General features: G+C 38.4%; 1 protein-coding gene across 7 annotated transcripts in view; it reads left to right on the plus strand.

Annotated features, from left to right (window-relative positions):
- Nucleotides 1–14635, plus strand: part of FBXL4 (F-box and leucine rich repeat protein 4) — a 71858-nt gene extending 57223 nt beyond the window's left edge. For 5 of the 7 annotated variants that reach the window (XM_040597218.1, XM_040597220.1, XM_040597219.1 and 2 more), the window contains one exon: nt 4997–14635. In XM_040597218.1, coding sequence (XP_040453152.1) covers nt 4997–5160 — 164 coding nt within the window. In that variant the 3' untranslated portion in view covers nt 5161–14635. The remainder of the gene's footprint in view (nt 1–4996) is intronic. The other 2 variants (XM_040597222.1, XM_040597225.1) reach the window with 2 other exon arrangements.
- The last annotated feature ends 2964 nt before the right edge of the window (nt 14636–17599 follow it).

Below are 17599 nucleotides of genomic sequence, written 5' to 3' on the forward strand. Positions count from 1 at the left end.
ATGTAGGTTGGAAAAGACCTTTAAGATCTTCAGGTTCAACCATTAAGCCAGGACTGCCAAGCCCATCCCAAAGCACCACATTTAAGCATAAGGTCCAGGCAGACAGCATCCACAGCCTTTCTGTCACCCACTAGGCAGGTCACCTTGTCATGGAAGGAGATCACGTTCGTCAAGCAGACCTGCCTTTCATAAACCCATGCTGACTGGGCCTGATCCTGCAGTTGTCCTGTACGTGCCACATGACGGCACCGAGGATGACCTGCTCCATAACCTGCCCTGGCACCGAGGTCAGGCTGACAGCCCTGTAGTTCCCTGGATCCTCCTTCCAGCCCTTCTTGTACATGGGCAGCGCATTGGCTAACCCCCAATCTTCTGGGACCTCTCCCCAGTTCACCAGGATTGCTGATTAGGTATAAATTAAAGCATTTACAGCTAATAAACATGATTGTTCTAGGAAAGAAATTAATACTCAGAATTGCCTTTTGCAGAGGTGATACCAGAGAATTTTTCCAGAGAATGAACTAAAAAAAATTAAATAGCAGCTTTTAATGTATTGGCTTTGTATTTATTCTGAAAAATGGACAACTAGTCCAGGTAGGAAAAGTTGTAGTAAATAACAAAGGTCCAAAAGCCTCTGGATTCTAGAAAAATGCACTATGTAGGTAACTAGCAGAATACATTGTCAGTCTTTCAAAAGCAGAAGAGAATGTGCTGTATTAAATTTCTGAAATGCTTTTCAATATGCTGTTAAGAAAGATATCACTAATTGTACATTGTATAAATGAAAGTAAGACTGTGGATCATGTCTGTTTGTCCTCTGGTGTTAATAACAAAACCCCAGCCAGATTGCTGGCATTCTTAGCTTTTAGAAAAAGTTTTTTCCTAACATAAAATTTTAAGTCTGAGGAGGAAAAAAGAAATGGGTGCAGTAAAACATGTAGTTTAGATGGCCTACTTAGTTACAAATCTATTAAAAATCTTAATGTTAGTTGAAATGGTAGGAGAACTGTTGAAGTTCAGGTGGGAAGGAATGCAGAACATCCTACACAAAAATTCTGTGGCAAGGCATCTAGATCTAGCATTTCTGTAGAAACACGCATTTGGATCTTGAGGCGTATAAGCTGTAATGGGTAAATGAGAGTGGCTTTAAATGAGGGTACTGATGCAGTAGCAATTTTAAGGCTTGGTGGAAAAAAGATGAGTAGCATAATGTGTTGTTCCTAGAGTTTCAGTTGGAATAGTAGAGCAGATCCTGATGGTAGGACAGTGGTACAATAATAAAACTTACGATCAAGTGAAGTGAATAAGTAAAGTGTATTACAGAATTTCTATGTATTACAGAATTTCTATGTATGGCCATAGGACTGTTTCATCAAGCACCAGATAGTTGTGACAGTGATTCTAATAATAAGGTATTAAAAATCGCAATAATAATGTTAATTATCTTATTACTTACGTGTAAGTGAGGTAAAATTTATGATTATATATGATAGCAAAGACTGCTTTGGGGTGATGTTAAATGATGTCTCAAAGCAACTAATCTGAGAACCTACCATGGAACAAGTGAAGACCACACTTAGATACCTCCTTGTTTATGCAGAAAAGTACAGGAGACAACTGAAAACAGAGGCATTTTTCTGGAAATTAATCTTGTTCAGAGAAGGAAAATAGGAAGATGAACTCTAGAAAGTGAAACAAAATCATGTATGAGATATTAAGGAGCCATTGGCTGAAGGTGAATGCTAAAAATGTATTTCAGATACATTAGAAGTTTTTACAAGAGAGTTGCTGGGGTTGTTAGATACTCCAGTTGTGAAGGATCACTCAGATACAAGAAGGTCGTTGGAGGAGGACTGTTGTCCGTTCATTAGTGTTCAGGGCAAGGGGGATCAAGTAGGCTGCTACATCAGAGCCATTCTTTCCAGGAGATTAGCCTGGAAAGCTGCCTTAAATTAGAATGCCAATATAGAAGGCTTTTGAACAAATCAATACATTGAACGAACAATAATAAATTGTTAGGACTAAATGATATTTATGCAGCAGTTCTAAATGAGCTCAAATACAGGGCTGTGGAAGTCTTACTCCTGGTGTGTGATCTGCACTTAAATCAGCCTCAGTGCTAGAGGAATGAAGCGTTACAAACATGGCACAGTCTTCTCTGAAGGGCACAGTTTGGAAGCTACAAAACAGTAAAATTGTCTTTTGGTCTGTGTAAACCAGTTGCAACCATAAGAAAGTCAGTCAGTGGACATGAAGGCCATTATGGTATTTTGAGAGGGCTGCATCCCTGTGAGGATAGTATAGTTATGCCTCTCCAGTCTTAGAATTCCTTGGAGTTCTTGGTGAAGGTGAGCACTGATCCAGTCCACAGAGGACTGTCTTTTCAAAAGCTTTAGACAAGGTTGTTCTGCTTTTATAACTTAGCTGTCTTTATGAGTGATTCAAGGGAAAGATGACAGGACAAGAATGTATCCTCTCTTTTCACACTGAAGTTATGTCTGTGGTCACCAAGGGTCAGTACTAAACAGCTTATAAGTAATCCATGCAAAGGGGTGAATAATGCTGTACCAGAGTGTCATGCACAAGTAGTCAGGGTAGAAAAATCTCAAGCCGAAGAATTTTAATACTGAAAAACTGCAGAATGATCTTAAGATACTTAGTGAACAGATGATAAAGCAGGAGGAAAACTGTTCCATTGAGTGCAAGTTGCATTAAATAAGCATATAGAGAGGTGACTTTATATTAGTTAACTCTTTTGTAGGAAAGATCTGTGGACAGTTTTTGGAAAACATCAGCTCTCATTGCTCAGCTTCATTCTAACAGACAAAGAGAAAGTTAGGATGTCTTAGGAAAGAAATGTAGAAAAATGCCGTAAGACTTCATTATACAATTACTGACTTCGTGTTCAGTGCACTGTACAGTTCTGGTCATCTGATTTCAAAATCAGTAAATCAGAAGACAACAGGGGTCATCTGAGATGCAAAAGGGTCTGGAAAACAGACAGCCTTGAGGAAACAGAAGAGATATCCATAGGATTATGAATGATGTGGAAGTAGTGAACTGGGAATGATCTCTCACTGCTGCTTTATGATTCATTGCCCCTTAATTATTGCAATTAATAGGTAGTGGTTTTAAAGCTGATTTTTTTTTTTAACATTATATAATTAAACTGTAGAACTCTTGTGAAGAGGCTATAAGTATACAGAAGTTCAGAAAAGTAGTAGCATTCATGAAAGGTAACTTCAACAATCCCTAAAGTGATAATTTTGGGCAGTTGAGAAGATCTACCAGTGAAAAGCTGCTTTGAAAATCTGTTTCTACTTTGTTTGTTTGTTGGGGTTTTATTTTGGTGAGCAGCATTAGCACTGGCCATAGACAAAATCTTGGACTAGTTGGCTTTTTGGGGTGCAGTTCAGCTCAAGATGAGTATAAGTTGAAGTGTCTACCAGCAGGTTTGCATGGTCATGTTGGATGTATAAACTCGTTTTAGAGCCAGGAGAGCTCCAGCTGTTCTAATAAGGCCTGGATCTCCTTCTCTGGGTAGTGTCCTGTCTGCCAGCTCGCTGATGTTCTACACGGTGTAAGGAGCCCCAAGGGGCACTAGGCACTTCAGGCAACTGAATCATACACCAGTGCGGAGTCAGCTGAATCATGTGTTAAGCACCTTGACTGTACTGACTAGATTTCCATCAGATTTATAACGGGGATGTGGATGCATGCTTATAAACACCTATTTATTTGATTTCTGGCCAAATCCCATGCTTAGTCTGACCCTGTGTGACACTTACAAGTTCAGTCACTATGGTCTTGTTTATAGCAAGGGTAAATAGTGTGTTTTCTGTTACGCTTAGTGTATATATCGGTATGACTGGTAGTCTGAACAGGTGCCCCTGCATGTGTGTAATACCCACGTGCACTGTAGAGTCCTGGAAGCCTTGCTGATGTGTTTGGAATTGCAGTAGCCCCCAATAGCTCCTGTGCTGTGCTGACCCACCAGTGCAGTCAGCAGGAGAGCTGTGAGAGTCTAAGTGCAGCATACTGCGTTGCTTGCTGCTGAAGCCCATCATTTGGTCACTGGGAGGTCTTGTGGCTTTGGGTACTTGGCTTCAAAGTTTCCACCTGAAGTTGTAAAGTTGCCCCCAATAGAAAATGATTAAGTTACTTAAGCACTTGAGTTAAGAAAATACAATAGTTGTCTTAAAGGTAAAAATTCTGTGCTGCCTCTAGAGGAGAAGCTTTTAATTTGAAATCTAATTGAAATAATAGTCCTGGTTTTGGCTGGGATAGTTAATTTTCTCTTCAGTAGCTGGTACAATGCTGTGTTTTGGATTTAGTATGAGAATAATGTTAATAAGACACTGATGTTTGTAGTTGTTGCTAGGTAATGTTTATACAAAGTCAAGGACTTTTCAGTTGTTTAGGCCCTGCCAGTGAGAAAGGTGGAGAGGCACAAGAAGTTGGGAGGGGACACAGCCCGGACAGGTGGCCTGAACTAGCCACAGGAATATTCCATATCACAGAATGTCAGGCTGAGTGTATAAACTGGGTGGGGGGTGGGCGTGTCTGGGGGCTGCCCATCACTGCCCGGGGACTGGCTGGGCATCAGCGGCTGGCGGGCAGTTGTGTTGTGCATCACTTGTTGGTTTTTTCTTTCTCTCCTTCTCTTTGCTTTTCATTACAATTGTTGTTACTATTACCATATATTATTTTATTTCAATTATTAAAATTTTCAATCCATGAGTGTTACCTTTTTCCTGATTGTCCTCCCCATCACACTGGGGGTGGGAAGGGGAGTGAGCGAGTGGCTGTGTGGTACTTAGTTGCCAGCTGGGGTTAAACAATGACCGTGATCTAAATAAAAATTATTTTATAGTAGCATTTTTTTCATGACACAGTATTAGCAACTAAAAAAAAATCACAAAAAAGACTATTCTCAGTAACTTTACAATTTCTTTTGGGTTTGTTTTTTTTTTTGTTGTTGTTGTTCTTTTAACAGGGACGAGGATGGTAAGCCCTGCATCTTTAAGAAAATTGCTGGAGTCTTGTAAAGATCTCTCTTTACTCGATGTGTCCTTCTGTTCACAGATTGATAATAGAGTTGTCCTGGAACTGAATGCCAACTTCCCTAATGTGTTCATAAAAAAGAGTTTCACCCAGTGACTCACTACATATGCTGCTGTGGAATTTGTTTGACAGAGTTGTTTCCTGTAAATTTGTGCTGACTTTTAAAGAAGAATATAAATCCACTGTGAAATAGTGGAAAATATTCATTATCTACACAAATGGGTAAAATACATTTAAATGTATGATGGAGTTCTTAAAGAGTTGATATTGTACCTAAGAATTGTTTTACTCTGTGTTAATTGGTGGCACTGTATGTTATAGCAGCCATATATGTGGCTTTAATGAGAAGAAAATTAATAACATCTTCTTAAATGTCCCTTTATATAAGGTGTTACACACAATAAACTATGTTAATATCCAGGTGAAAGCAGAAGTTCAATATTTACCAGTAAGGAAAAGATGGGTGCTTCCTTTTTACATATATGTTTGTGTGTGTATACATAAATGTATACAGTTCTATTTGTATATACATACACAGATACTGTAGCGTACTGGTTTGGCCTGCAGCATAAGATGTTATGATCTGGCCTATAATTAGTTGTTTAAAAACCTCTTCAACTTGTATAAGAATGGATTGAAGACACAATTGATTTCCAAAAAAATGAAGAAGACAAAAGTACCTGATGCATTTTTCTCCCTTCCTCCACCTGGGATAGATGTAGTGATGTCTTAAAGTCCAGCCTAAGTGACACAACAGATAAATGCAAGAACCTTCCACCTGAACTTAGAGCAGAAATGAAAGGGAAAATTGCCAGCTGCTTCTTGGTATTGGATATAAAGTTTGAGCCAGGTACTTAGTGTTGTAACTGGTAATGTGTAGAAAACCCCAGAGCAATTTTCTTTTCAAATTTCTGTCATGGTCAAGACTTGATTTGTGATACATCTGCTTTTCATGCAGAGTACCGTAAAAAATAGAATGTAGGATAATAAATTACCGACTGTCCCTTACACTGACATCAAATCTACTGTCAAGTGTTAAAACAAACATCTTTGTTCGGTAAAACAGCAATGAAAATATAGTGGGTTTGTAACAAGGACAATATGATTTGGTGATTTAATAATCACCAAACTTAGTATTGGATTTGTTCTGGTTTTGTGGGGTCTTTTTTGCTTTTCCAAAAGGCGATCGCTCAAAGTACTATTGCACTGTCTCTCTTTAACACTGTTTAGCCTCTAGAGAAGGAAAACTGTATTGATGGACAAATTCTGGAGGTTTCTTCCTTTTGCACTTTCTTGGATGAAGTTTTTCTTTTTTTTTTTTCCTTGTTGAGTGCCACTGATAGAGTATGTTGCTATGTACAGTTTGAGTTTAGAATTTTACCTTTTTAGCCATTGTTGATGAGTACGGACCACGAAATACATGCTGCCATTTGATATTTGTTCCACTGTTCTTGTATTGATGGCACTTATTAGCTACTGGAATAAGAAGGAAAATATTTTTCTGGCAGAAGTAAATGATTACACTGAAGATCACTGGCAAAGAATACTTCAGTTTACACAGCAAATAACCGACTGCTACTAGAGGACTGCTACGAATCATTAAAGATTTGACAATGTCTGTGACTCCTGTATGAATGCTTTGAACTCTGTGCAGGTGCCAATACTTTGTAAACCATGTCATGAATCAGCTACAAAACATTTATCAATTTTATAGAAAGACATTTTTCTTCAATTTTTTTAAATTTTACAGAATCTTTTGGGAATTCCAAACTCAAAGAAGAGCATGCACAGTTGGCTTTTTGAATTTTCCTCCACACAGATGGCACTATGGGATTTCCAACAGGATTATGCCATTCCATTCCTTTTTATATATTTTTTTTTTTAATCAGAGAACTGGACATTGTTGGAGATTTTTATAGATTGATTTACTTTTGTTTTCCCCCACCACATTGACGATGTCAGCTTTGGTGTAATTCTGTGAGACCTCATTTCTTTCAATCAGGTTTGGGTTGATTTTCTGGGAATTTAACTTGCAACTTTTTTTTATTTATTTACAAGTAATATTTTTCATTGTAATTGCATATAAATGTTCTAGTTATTAGGAGAACACAGGTTCAGGTAATGGGAGTTTACAAAGAACAGTATTTCAAAACTAATGTTTTTGTTGTGAAATTTCACTTCTCAGGGTGCATCTGTGTTTATCTCCTTTTTTTCTTAGAGATCTGTCTTTGATTTTCACTGTAAATAGAATGGGATGTGGATGAAGTGATAGCCATTGTGCCTTCAAACTGGTAAACTTGGTAAATAATGCAGTTTTACTTCTACAGCATCAGTGAATCAAATAAGTGTTTTTGTAATCATGTATGTGTAAAGGATTTCATTCTCGGTTGCTTTTTAGGTAGTATAAAGGAGGTTTAAGTTGACTTTTTTTTCCATACTAAAGGGTTTTTTTTTTCTTGTGCCTTCTGTTTGAAATTGGTTTTGTCAGGAGTTCTCTATTGTCACTTGAAAGATAACTTGAAGTCTACTTTTTGTTTGGACTATTTAAAAATTAGCTATTGCTAACACATAATTCAAATACCTGAGAAATAATTGTGAAAGACTTCCATTTATAGTTGCAGGCTTTAACCTTCAGTCAGAGGGTAAGAAGCTGTTTTAGGTGTGGCTTTGTATACCCGAGAAGTCTTCCAGCAATGAGAAGACAGACCAGACCTGACATTTCTAATATCCAGGATAAAGAAAACAACATGCTTTTAGACCTTCCTTATACATCACAAAGAAGCAACAGTAGATTGCTGTCTTTTTAGTTCTGTTATTTTATACTTGTGTGTATATCTATTTATACATATGTATGTATAAATTATATACACACACGTGTATATACATGAAAAGTTTTTGTATGTGTGTAGGTACTTTTATGTATAAATCTCAAAGGTTTTCATGTAGGAATTACTTTGTGACATGAATGTAAGAGCAAAAGATGTTTCATAGCAGTTCTGTTTTCAGCTCTTGTTTTACTGTACCTGGAGACTGAGTTCCTCTCCACCCATGCAGCAGGAAAAGCCTGTGGGAGGTGTGCTTGAGTTCCTCTGTTGCTTTGCCGAAGTGCCTTTTGGTTTGTCTAAATGTGAAAGGTATTACAGGGTATGGTAGAGTGTGAATGCAAAGTCCAATAACTGCTGTGGACTGTCTCCTTGTGAAGCAGTCATACAGAGGGAAACTTCTAGTTTTGTTGAATCCAAAATGAATGATGGCAATTCCTCGGTTGGAGGAATTTAAATCATCCTGGAATTGGGTCATCTGCAACACTAGACCATCCCTCAGTCATGTTATGTAAATTCTGCTTTTAAGGATATTCCCTTTTTTTTAATCTTGTCTGTCTTTCTGAAGCATTGTAAAAGATGCACTTTGGCAATAGATGTTAAAAAAAACATTGCTAATGTGTCCAGAAAAAAAGCAGCTTTCTCTGAAGTGCTCCTGTTCTTAAACTGAATGGGAGCTTCAATACTATCTGTATGAAATTGGTGTGGGATGGCATGTAGCTAGATAATGTCATTCTTTTGGTCATTTAAAAAATTAATATGATTATTTTGCCATTGAAAGCATCTTCCCAACCCTTGAAGGCTTCATTCAATAGTGTATTTGTATTCATAATTCTGAGCTGTCTGGCTAGGTAGCTCTACAGAAATGGATGGGGTTTCTGTTGTTTTAATTATGCACATGATTAACTACATGACTGAGCAGGAAGAACAGTTTTGCATAGGAGTTTGGACCTTGTAATTCCCATGTACTTGGAGTTTCAGGGGAAGAAAAAAAAGAAAAAATAGCCCTGTATTTACTGCCTGATTCTTTCCTTGGAGCTCTCATGCCAGCTTTTCCGGATACAAGATTTCTCATAATCGTGGTACACAGCGAGCAGAATTAATGTCGCTGAATGTCAGCTATCCGAAAGTTAGAAATCTAGTTTGAGGAATCTAGAGAGCTAATAATCTCCTCCTGAGGTAGATACTTAAGGAAAGTAGAATGTATCATATTCTGGAGAGCATCGCTGAAGGCTGTGGAAGCCATGATTTCGCTCAGGTTAGATACTTGGCTTTAGAATACTAGACTGAGATTAATTCCATCCAGCACTGTACTACCTGTCTTGGAATATCAAAAAACAAGACCAGAACAACATCCATTCCCAAAGCTCAAAATCTTCCAAAATCCATACAGAGAGAAGCAAATTAGAAGAGATACTGACAACTTGAAAAGTCAGTGTTTTAAATGCCAGGATCTACTTCTGCCCCTGAGTCTGTTGCCAGTACCTGTAGAATATCTTCTTTTTTTTTTTTTTTTTTTTTTTTAATGTGGAAATGAATCCCCTTCCCCTGTTCTGACATCTCATGTACCTAACTGGCTATATGTATAGTTCTGTAAATGCATGAAATTAATAAGCAAACATAATTAATATTTCGCAGCTATTTTGATAATCTTTCATATTGCTATGATTAAGACTATGACTAGTTTAACTGCTCTCCTGTCATCAGAAATGTTACCCACTGTGCATTTGCAAAAAGCGTTATGTTTAGTCCTGGTTATTGTGTGTACTTGTTGCATCTTACGGGATATGTTTCCCATGTTACATTTGCAGGACTACTACATTTACAAGAACTAGATAAAATGTAGCATTTTATTATATGGAGTGTGGGGGTGACTTTATACATTGATTTAGATGTTCTTTATTACTCTTTTGCAATGATTCCGTAAGTTGTGGCTTTTGAAATGACTAGGCTAGAAATTCCTGGTTTAACATGTCTGTACATGCTGTGTTAGACTCAGCATTTTTCCCGAATGAAGGTATTTGCCCTTCACTGAGGTGATTCCTATGATTTTTAGATTTCTGACTTGGTAATGAAATCCAAGAAGGGCTCTTTATTAAATATTACCAGGCATGGGACAGTTGGTGATAACTGACACTAGGAAGGGCTGAGGCGTGAGTTTGTGTGTGTTACAAATCTTCATGATCTTCAGAGAAGGGCCTTGGCAAGAGGTGGCTCTTTTTAAGTTTCAGCCTCAGTAACAGCAGGCAGTGGTGAGCTTTTCCTTTTTAGCTAATGGACTAAGCGCTGTTACGCCGAGTTATGTAGCTGTAGTTTCTTGCTGTCTTGTTCTTGTTTAAGAATGATAAATAGGGGAGACATCCTAAATTGGAGGGGATCCTTTGTGAGGAATGATGCTTATCTCTTGCATGTTTTGTTCCCCTTTTCTAAAAACAAACAAATAAAAAAGCATCAGCTCTTGGAAAGCGCTCTCTTTTCCCTTGGATACTGAAGAAATGCAAATGTCAAGAAAGTTGAGAAAGGAACAAAGGGGACTTAAGCAGATTTATGTGGAAACTCATGAAAGGGTGGCCAGAGCTATTTATAGACATGAGGAAAATAACTGCATTGTTCTAATCAGCTGTTACCTTCCCAGAAATTCAGTTTCCCGTATAATTTTGCATGCTCATGCTTAAGTCAAGATTTAGCATTTAGATGCACTTCATAGTGACCTTTTGTGTATGTGCTCGTACAGTAATTCTTGATGTCTGTTTCATTTTTATGAACTACACGAAAATATTTTTTTCACCTACCACTGCCCAGCTGCATTTTTTGTTAAACTCTGAAATGATTTTGTGTGTGCACACAGAGACACATATAAGACTTAATTGCGTTTGTAATTGGTCCTTTTTTGAAGACAAAAACTCTGCAGTTTTGGGGTAAAAATGGTAAAGAGAAGGCTCAGGGGAAATGCTATCAATGTATAGGAATACCTGATGGAGGCAGGGAATGAAGAAGAGGGAGCCAGATCCTTCTCAGTGGTGCCCATGGACAGGACAAGAGGGAATGGGCAGAAACTGAAACAGGAGACTCAGTCTGAACACAAGATGACATGTTTTATAGTAAGGGTGGCCAGGCTCTAGCACAAGTCTTCCAACAGAGCCTGTGGAATCTCCATCCTTGGAGATACTCAAAAGCTGTCTGGACATGGTCCTGGGTAGGTAGCCCTGCTTGAGCAGTGACCTCCAGAGGTCCCTTCCAACCTCAACCATTATTGTGTGTTCTATGTTCTGTGATCTGAGTCTTGCTCTTTGGTTGTTCCGTTTGCTTCAGTGTACTGATCGCTGAAGGTGGTAGGGAGAGGGAAAAGAAATAATACCTGTTTTAAGAAACTTGTGATGTTGAGAACAGTCACAAGCTCATTGTTAATTTGCTTTTTTTATTATTTTAAGAGAAGTAACATTTTCCTTGGTTTAGGTTAGTAAGAAAATTTAAATGTAACTTACTGAAATAAAATGGTGGCGGTGTTCTTGACATGCATGTGCCAAACACATTAGTAATTTACGGAAGTATTACTGTCCCTCCGAAGTCTGAAAGGCCAAGGACTAAGATAAATATCCCTATTGTTGGGTACTGACAGTAGTTTCTGCTTAGAAACTGTGTTGTCTATAAAACATCAGGAACAGATTAGTTTGCATATTTTTAGTATTTAGTTACATAGATCTTACCATAAATTGGGATTACCATGGCTTACATGCTAGTTGTTTCTGCTTACTCTATTGGAAACTGAGTATAGCAGTTAACTGTTCCTAGTATCAAAACATGAAAACTTGAATTCAGGTGAAAAAGAGAACAAAGCTTATGAAACACTGAACTGTCTGAGCATGTAAGGGAGCTACTGTGTATAATTGTGGTGAATTCCCATCTTTTTTGTATTTATTTACTATTATACCATTATCAGGAGCTGTTGGGTAGTACAGTCATCTGCTCACCGTCAGGGGATGGGCTCTCTCAGACCTCAGTCTCTTTAGTGCCACAGATTTCTGCATGTATACACTGTTCTGAAACTAACAGAGGCAAATTAAAAACAGCTGTTCTGGTTGTAATTTGGAAACTAATGGGTAGTCTGTGCTTGGAGTTACATTGGAGTAGTTACTGAAAGTGAATTAAAATAACCCGGAATTGGTGCATTTGCAGGGGGACTTGACGCTTTCTGATTTAACTTTTGCATACAGACAAGTTGTAACTACCAGCTGTCCCTTGAGCCATCTTAGTCAAATCAATGTGATGGTCTCATTCTGGATCTTCCTGGTGAGCATAAAGCCACTGCAGCTCTTCAGCGCCTTGTGGCACTCTGCATTCATCTCCTTACCAGGCAGAGCGTGTAACTGGGGTGTGTGGAAGCTGGCCTGATCTCTTCAAGTGAGGTGCGTGAACTGCCTGGGGAGATTTCCTGCTCACATTTATCCCTCTGTGTGGGTGAGAAGGAATGGCATCTCCAGGTCCTCAAATTTAAATACCTGAAGCCAACATCTGGATTTATTTTTAAATAATTGGTCTTTCCCTGCCCTGCCCCCCCTTAAATAACCAGCAACAGAATACTTGCATGGTATTTATAATTTAATACTATGCTCTGTTTTCTGCTGGAATGGTAGGAGTTTGAGTAATGTTACAACAAACTTCTACAGGGTTACCTTTTAGAGGGACTAATTTCTGTAAAAGGTGGCAGAGCAGCAATAGAGGGAACCGTTCCGGACACTGTCTGTAAATGGCTCTGCTATGTATGCTATGCCAGTAAGCACTAGAAGCAAATTATGCCTTTTTTTAATAACAAGTCAAGAAGGACGAAAGAGATAATTGCCTCTAAGCACATTTTCTATAGCTGGAGGAGAGTTGTATCATCTAATTTTAACTATCTTGGGTAGGTACTAAAGTTAGGAAACTAGTCTCCCAGGGTCCCTTCACTCTGGGTAGATAGGTTCTTCCATAGGGTAATTCAGATCGGAATATCAGTCTTAAATTGAGGTCTTGAATTGACCTCTGGAGAAGCTGAGGGCTATGTAGACCACATAAAACTTCTACTGGAAACTAGCTTCTCGAACTGCGCGTGCTGCCCTGGCACGTGTGGATTCAGAGCAAGACGTCACTCACCCCTTGGTGCTCCCTGTTAGGCCCTAGGTTCTCTTGTTTCCACCAAAGACCGCCACGTTCTTTGCTCTGTTAATTGAACTGTATCTGATTGCTCCTACAAAATATCTTGGCTAAAAGTAGAAAACCTTTTATTTTCTAGTAGTAGAGTGTTTAAAGTTGGGGGTTTTTTTACCCTCCCAGGTTGGGTATTAAAGCCAGCAGAAGGAAGAGGGTATTTAACTTCAGTGAAAGGAGTAACAAGCAGCAGGTGGGAGCACATTGGTTGTACAAATGTTTTAATTCATATTAGCATAAATGAGGATGGCCGCTCTTGACTGTGTTGCCAGGCTCCTTAACCTTTAGATGGTTCATCTCAGTACTGTGTTGCAGAGATGTCCAAACCGAGGTTGGTTATCTTCACCTTGTAATGGTGGTTCTAGCCATAAAGTATAAAATGCGGCTGTGAACATACAGGAACATGCAAGTTGTAATTGGCTTCAATAAATGTCCTAACTAAGGTCCTTTGAGAAACAGACGTTGGAAGGTTTAGATTAGAAAGGCTCATAAGAGCGTGTTTGAAGCATGGCAAAGGCAGCAATTAGCAAAACCAAAAGTGAGAGACACAGGCAGCCGTTCCTGGATGCCTTTTCAGGACTGTTTCCTGATGTTAAGCTGCATGGGCCTATAAAGCTAACATCCACTACTTTGCACCCCTGCTGTCCTAAATATAGTCAGTATTCCAGGAGCTGTGTCTGTAAGTGCAATCTTGGATCCCAGATCTGTTCTCTGTGTTGTCATTCAATGTTGTACACATTCAGCGTTAACCCCATTTTTTTTGTTTTGTGCTCCTCTTAGTGTACTAGCAGCGTTAGTACTAGCTAGACCTTAGCATCTTCTGTATATTTGTTTTTAATATTCTCCTCTGAGGCTTGTTTATTTCTTTTATACTTACAGTACTTGATTATGTTTCAAAATCATGGGGTTTTTCCCCCATTGGTATTCTGCTTGATGAATAGTAAATGGAAGGTACATTGTTAGCGTATTACTTCTGTTCAGATTTGACTACTGCATCTTCTCTCTCTGTGTAAACCCAAAGGTCTTTGTGCCTATGCAGACACAGCTCAGGCATGGATACTTGGCTCCTCCTTGTTTGAATACCTTTGACTCATGCCACTTGATAGGTTTTTGTGATATAAGGGTTTCCTTGAACACACACAAAACAAGAGATGTTAGCCCAATATTTATAAACAATTTAATTTATTATGGAAAAATCATCTAATGCCTTATATTGCTAACTCAAAAATAGTTTCTTTTTCTCTTAAAGTTAATTACATATTTACACACGTATTATTTCTATTTAGTAAATTAAGTCTGTTCTATTCTGACACATTGAATAATTTAAGATGTCATAATACTGTGTTCTGTAGTTTTATTCTGTTACTGCCAGTATAAAGAAGTTGAAATTAATGACCTCACTGAATTGTCAGTGTCTGCTAATTCAGAGATGACAGAAATGTGTTAAAATATATTCCACCTATAATATTTATCTTGCTTTGCACTGAATTTGTTTCCCTTTGACAGTGTTGCAAAATACCAAGTGTACATAAAATAATGAATAAATAAAACAAAAATAAATTATTTATCTACATTCATTGACCTTCTGTGCATTCATTTTAAAAAACAATGAATTAAAACACAAAATATGATGGATTCAGAGGAACAGTTTGGTCATATTTTTATCACTGTTCATTTTGAAATAAACTACCCTGTATGTTTAAATTGTGAGATAACTTTTTTTTAGGAAAATGTGTTATTGTTTAATAAGTAGCCCTGTGAAAGCACATAGAACTAAGTGCCTTACACAAAAAAGATGCTTTGCTGCCCAAAACAGTTTGTAATCTAAGTACAGAGCAAGAGACAACAGATGCATATGGACAGACGGAATAGAAAGCAAAATATGGTGATTACAATGTAAAGAGAGACCTCCAGGAAAAAAATAATTCTTGAATTTCTTTCAAGAATAATTTCCTACTCTAGTGCAAATTATGTTAGTATAATGTATTTCTTAATCCCTTCAATTATAAAGGTAGTGATACAGTTGTGTTTAAATGTTGTGGAACTTAAATAACAACGATAAATTTAGCAAAAATTTTAGAGTTCTGCAGCTTTGAAAATGGGAACCAGAAGGGGACGGGTGATCTGCTGGACTTGACTTGTCTGGAACAACCCAAGTATTGAACAGGAAATGAGTAAGTGCTTTGCTAGACTTTGTCTTCCTTTTTCATAAATTACTGAAGGATTTGTTTGTTGGGTTGGAAATTGGTGTTGGTCTGATCAGTGCCTGTTTTCTTCTAGACAAGGTTTAAGTGTTGGGTTTGCCTGATCCTGTTTAATTGCTTAAGACAACACCTCTACTAAAACAAATAGAACACCCTGGGTTGTTTTCTTGCATCTCTCGTAAGACTTTTTAATCTCCAACATCTTACCAAAGCATTTGGCTTTTGTATCACACCTTTACCTCAGGCCAGTATAGTTTCAAATGTGCTGAAACTACCTTCCAGCACCAACTTACAGCTGCTGGCGCTTCTGATTATCAAGTAGCATAAGGAGAGACTGGACCCAGCTTCTGTGCATCTTGGACAAAATGCAGCTGACTTGACACATGCTAAGTAGAGTTTCAGATGTCATTTCTGATGGCCCTGATTCTGACAGATACCGTTTCACAGTGCTGTTTTCACAGGATTGAAAGTTCATGCGTAAGACTGAAAATTGTCAGGTTTTTCTTCCTCTGTGTGGCACTTCTGATCATGCATCGGGTTTAAAAACCATGCAGATAAGGCCAGATTTCAAAATATTTCAGATTTCCAGGCTTCGGTGCCTGAGAGATTGTAATACGCTTTATTAATTGGCAGGAGTGCATTATTATTTGAGGAAGTGAAAGCGGTTACACGTTCGCCGTCCTCACATAGTTTTACATGTTGTATGTCCAGAGGGAGGGAGGAGTTTGGTGTTCTGTGAGAACATTCAACAATGCGAACATTTCTCTGCTACTTTAAGATGCAACTGGCAATCTTGGATGAATGTAAACAGGACACTGTAGATCTGATACCATGCGCACTGCAATTGTTTATTCACTGGTAAAGTCAAATGTCATCATACACAATGCAGGAATTCATTATTACAGATAGATTTTAACATTATGCTTTCCCTCGCAGTTTTGAAGAGCTAGAAATACAAATGCCCTGACGCAGTGACCAGGCAGTTTTGAACCACCAGGTATCTTTAGGAGTTAAAATTAAGTGCAGGAGCATTTTTGTAACAAGGTCATGTCCATCTGTCTGGGTGCAAACGCACAATTTCAGTTCCAACTTCAGGCCAACAGGTCTCTGAATGCAGCTGGACCTGCATGATACAGTCCACGCGGTTCCCCTGTGGAAAGGATAGATCATGCTTGGAATTGGCCTTGTTAACTGGCTGCAGGCTCAGGGCTCAGAGTCCACCACAGGCAAAAATAAAAAAATTAAAAACAATTTAAGATGGTAGGCATTAAATAGTCTATATTTTAAAACTATGCTGAATGTGATGGATGTGATCGGCAATCCACATAGTTTATTTCTTCTAGTACCAGTATTCATAGTAAAGGTAACAATTTGGGCACCTGTTAGTTCAGTGCAGGAGGCCTCTCATAGAAGAATCAAGAGCACCTTGTCTAAATTAGTCCTTTCAACAGTTGCTAAAAACTATCAAAAGCGGCTCAAAGCTAATGAAAGCTGGAATGGGAATTAAAAGTTGTATTACATCTAAGAAAGTGTGATTGATGTAAGCAATTCTCATTCTTGCTGCAAGATACTGCTGAAGATGGTTGGGTCTGGTGTCTGCTGTCGCTTTCCAACACCTGTTCCCGGGATGATGATGCTGGAAGCAGCTGTTCCCTTGCAGTGACTGCAGCAAAATGTCAGAGTGCTAAGCTGCTTAATTGGGCATTTTGAAAATATGTAAAATGAGTGCGCTTTGAGATGAACTTTAAAGAACGTACTGCGCAGTATCTCTATTTAGAGAAATCTGTACTGTTTTTGCAGTTACCTCTGTTTAGTAATTGCAAAGGGGTTATGTGCAAAATTGTCTGATGATAGTATGGAGAGTTTGCTGAAGGTGATGACATAATGTTTTCAGCATTTTTATATTTATTTTTCTCCATAAAATGTACTGATAGACCAGATAGGATGCTTTGCAGAAACTTTCATTCCTCCAGCAGACGTTTTTTCTTTAAGGTCTGTAACCACTACATGGTGTTGAGCATAAGATATTCATCTTTTTTAAGTGATTGGGGAAGGGGAAAAATGTGGTGGGTATGTACAGAGCCATCAGGTGGGCGCCCTGGACTGTGTCATTGCCAGTGCTGTGCCTGCCGATTGACCTGGGGATGAATTACTAAATTTGTAATTCACTTCCCATCTGTGTGTGATCAGGTAGTATTTACTGTAGCTCATACTAATGAGATTCACAGAACTTAAACGTTATGCAAGAGCAAATCATTATCTGCGAATTGACTAAGAGAGAGGGTTTGTAAGAGCGAATTATGGTGGGTGCCAGTTCCAACCTAG

The sequence above is a fragment of the Falco naumanni genome, chromosome 6 (genome assembly GCF_017639655.2).
Source record: "Falco naumanni isolate bFalNau1 chromosome 6, bFalNau1.pat, whole genome shotgun sequence".
Lineage (NCBI taxonomy): Eukaryota > Metazoa > Chordata > Aves > Falconiformes > Falconidae > Falco > Falco naumanni.